We start from the raw sequence: 3,666 nt of genomic DNA, 5'->3' as shown, positions 1-3,666 counted from the left end.
CTAGAACTAGAATCATTTGATGACAAGCTGGTTTCTATAACTCAAGCAATCTGTACGTTGACTTAATATAGCTGACATTTCAATCTATTTTACAGTGTTTTTAATTTCAAAAATACAACACATTAAAATATGTTCAATTTATCAAAGCTAAAAGCAACATTTAAGTAATGTACTTAAAGTGCAAAGGCACTTTAACATGAAGAAGTGATGCCCAGTGGCTATGCTTGGTAACTGAAGTCCGAAATACCATATATCATTATTTACAAAAGAATTTATAGTCTCAAAAGATCTTTGGAGATCTTCTACAAAATATACTAAATATCCATTTTCATTTGAAAAGTTTGCTTACTGTTTCTTCATTCACTATAATCTCCTCTTCCCATTCCCACACTGGAAAAATAAAAGAAGAAAAAGGAAACACAACCATAAAGTATATGAAAAAATGCACTGTAGAAACATTCATGTTCAATGATGATTCCTAAGGAGAGAAGGGGGGAAGGTGGGGGAGGGAGGAGAGCAAGAGAGAAATAATTTAAAGGAAAACTTGAAAAAGCAGTATCATTGCCTCACCCCATCCCCCAAACATCTTCAAAGTCCCCCACTGAGGCTGAGAAAGGGAGAACAGACACACACAAAAGCCAACGCCCAGCTTCCAAGAGTTTGGAGCAGCATCCTTTGATGCCAGAGGGTTGTCAATGATTTCCCTTCACAGCTGACTGATTGCAGTTTGTTTTTCCAGAACTTCGAGGTAGTCTGGTTCTGATTGCGGCTTAGCTTGCAGTAAAGGGTGGTCTGCTTTGGACTGCCCCACAAAGCATTTCCTGGGAGTTCCATATAAAACGGTTTTATTGATTCTGTCTTGGTTTTGGCGTCGAGATTCATAGGAAGGGGTGAACTGCCTTTTAGGTAAGGTACAAAAGTTATAGTGGATGAGTCCCGCACTGGGCAGCTCCTTGACCCGCTCAGTGATATTCTGATACAGCAGCTCGGGCTCTCTCGGGGCCTGCTTTTCCAGCAGCTCTGTGGCACTGATAGTGTAAGCAAGTGTGGCTGGCTCTTCTTTCTTCTCCTCCAGGTTGCTGTAACTGAATTCTTGCAGGTTTCGGTAATAGGCCACCGGGTCTCCTTCCTTCTGCATGTAGATGGGGTTTTGGCACATCTGGCCCACAGGTGGAGGGATGTAGTTATAGACGTGGCCGTCTGCTTTATCCTGGGTCTCAGTATTGTAAGAGCCATACTGTAACTGGAAGGAACTTACATCTAAGTTGTTGGCACTCCTGGGAACACTGGGCACCCGCTTCCGGCGTTTCAGGACAAAGACAAATAAGCCAGCGCCGAAACAGACAGATAAGATAAAGACAACCAGCAATCCTAAAATTAAGACGGAAAGTGGAACTTCAGTGTGCAGTTCAGGGTAGGAACTGGGAGACACACTGAGCAAGCGAGGTGTGTCTGTGTTGTGATTCATTGACAAAACGGTTCCGTCTGATAAGTTCGGACCGTCTGGACAGATCGCCTCCCTCCCCAGAAACTTCAGGATCTCCCCGGCATGTTTCGCGGGAGATTCACAGGTCACCTCATTGATGATGACAGGGGAATTGGCATGCTCTGTCCAGTCCTTCAGTCCCATGATATCACAGGTGCAGTCCCAGGGGTTCTCTTGGAGATCAATCTGGATAAAAGCCGGAAGCTGATCTAGAACTCCTTTCACTGGCAGGTGAGAAAAATGGTTGTTTCTCAGATTCAGCCTGGTGAGGGCCGTGCCCCCAAATACGTTATCAGGCAGGGACCGCAGCAGGTTGTTATTCAGAAACAGCAGCTGTAGGTTAATCAAAGCATCAAAGGTCAGTGGCTTAATTTCCTTAATGACATTATACTCTAAATAGAGATACTGCAAGCTCTGCAGCCCATCAAACATAGCCGGAAACAGCACTTCAAGGTAATTGCCATTTAGATAAAGTCTGCGTAAACTGGTCAGGTTTGTGAAGGCACCTTCCTGAATGACTGCAATCCTATTGTTGCCTAGATGCAGCAGATCCAAAGAACTGTATTCTAAGAGGTCGTTCTTATAGACCATCTGGAGATAGTTCCCTGTCAGGTAGAGTTTCTTTGGACTGGTGGGTTTGGGCTGCAGGTCGGAGATGTTGGTGAACTTCCGTTCTTGGCAGTTGACGTTCAGCCCATTGTCAGAGCTCTGAGAGGTGCAGACACAGCTGCTGGGGCAGGTGAGGGGCACCGGGGACTTGGTCTGGTACACCATGATGGGGCCAAAGCTCTGCCTATCCTTCGACACTGTGACCCGGGGGGTGGGACGGTTTCTTATTTTGGGTGGTCGGCTGGCTTTTGGAGCCCGGGTCGGGTTGAGAGCAGGATTCAGGGTAGGTGACAGCCTCGGGATGTGTGTGTCGGCGTGGCCGCCCCTCTGAACTGAGTCGCCAGTACTTTTTCTGGGGCAAAGGTCTTGCCTGGTCAACTGGGTGACATCTTTGCCATGCAAGCGGAAGGGGGTTTCACAGACAATCTCCCCCACGAAAACAGTGATGGTGTCCAGCCAAGCCTTGAGTGGAAGTAAGTCGCATGTGCAGTTCCAGGGGTTCTCCTCCAGCTGGATCTCCATGATGCCCCCGATGTGCTCGAGGACCCCCGCAAAAGGCATCAGTTTCAGCCGGTTCCCTCTCAGGTCTAGGTGGGTGAGCAGGACGAAGCGGAACACATTGCTGGGCAGCGATAGCAGGAGGTTGTCATTCAGGATGAGCACTTTGAGCTTGTTCAGCTTGCTGAAGGCCCCCGCCTCGATGGCGCTGATGTAATTGTAGTCGGCCTGCAGGTACTCCAGGCTCTCTAGGCCCAGGAAAGTGTCCTCCCTCAGCACCTCGAGCTTGTTGTTGTTGAGGTGCAGCCTCTTCAGGGTCTTCAGCCCGCTGAACGCCCCGGTACGGATCTCCTGCAGCCCGTTGTTGCCCAGGTGGAGAGTCACCGCGTTGGAGTAGTTGACGAACTCGTTGGGGTACAGTCTGGTCAGGAGGTTGCCATTGAGGAAGAGCTGATAGATTCGGTACTGGGGGGGCTGGAGCAGGCTGACCGTTGTAAATCCTTTGTTTTCGCAGTTAATATTCAGGACGTTCTCCTTCTCTTCGCACAGGCAGCGGATCTTGCAAATGTCTTTGGCAGTTTTACGACTTTCCGTCTCTAAGATCCCGGCCACGGTTAACACGCTGAGGAACCAGACGCCGCTCAGCATCTTTAGTCGCCGTCGGGGTCAGCTCAGGTACCTACAGGCAAACCTTGGGCGGGGGGCGAGAGAGAGTGGGAGGCGGAGGAGAAAGAAACACTGAGGCCCGATTAAAATGGCAAAGCGAGGGGGCGGCGTGGGAGGGAGGAAGACGGCGGGGAGTGGGTTGCGAAGCCGAATGAAATCACTGCGTTTTTTTTTTTTTTCCCCAGCGGTTTCTGCTTTCCTCCCCTCCCCACCCCACCCCCGGCCCACCCACCCACCGACCCACCCACGCGTCCCGGCACCCACATGCTTGCACCTGATTTCCCGGCGGGTGGCAGCCAGCCACGGAGTCATTAGTAACCGAGTTGTCCTACTAAATCCAGCCCATCGCCTCCTCCTCCGCCCCTGGGGGATATCTTGAAGCTATCTCGGGCGGCTTGCCCGTCCTG

The 3,666-nt window shown here is 50.1% G+C and overlaps 1 protein-coding gene across 1 annotated transcript; it reads right to left on the bottom strand.

Annotated features, from left to right (window-relative positions):
• Positions 1–706: 706 nt before the first annotated feature.
• On the bottom strand, positions 707–3,241 carry SLITRK2 (SLIT and NTRK like family member 2). Its single transcript, XM_068962926.1, has one exon. The coding sequence runs from the start codon at positions 3,239–3,241 to the stop codon at positions 707–709; it is 2,535 nt and encodes an 844-aa protein (XP_068819027.1).
• Between the last annotated feature and the right edge of the window lie 425 nt (positions 3,242–3,666).

This window comes from Capricornis sumatraensis, chromosome X (genome assembly GCF_032405125.1).
Source record: "Capricornis sumatraensis isolate serow.1 chromosome X, serow.2, whole genome shotgun sequence".
Lineage (NCBI taxonomy): Eukaryota > Metazoa > Chordata > Mammalia > Artiodactyla > Bovidae > Capricornis > Capricornis sumatraensis.
This window is presented reverse-complemented; position numbering and strand designations above follow the sequence as displayed.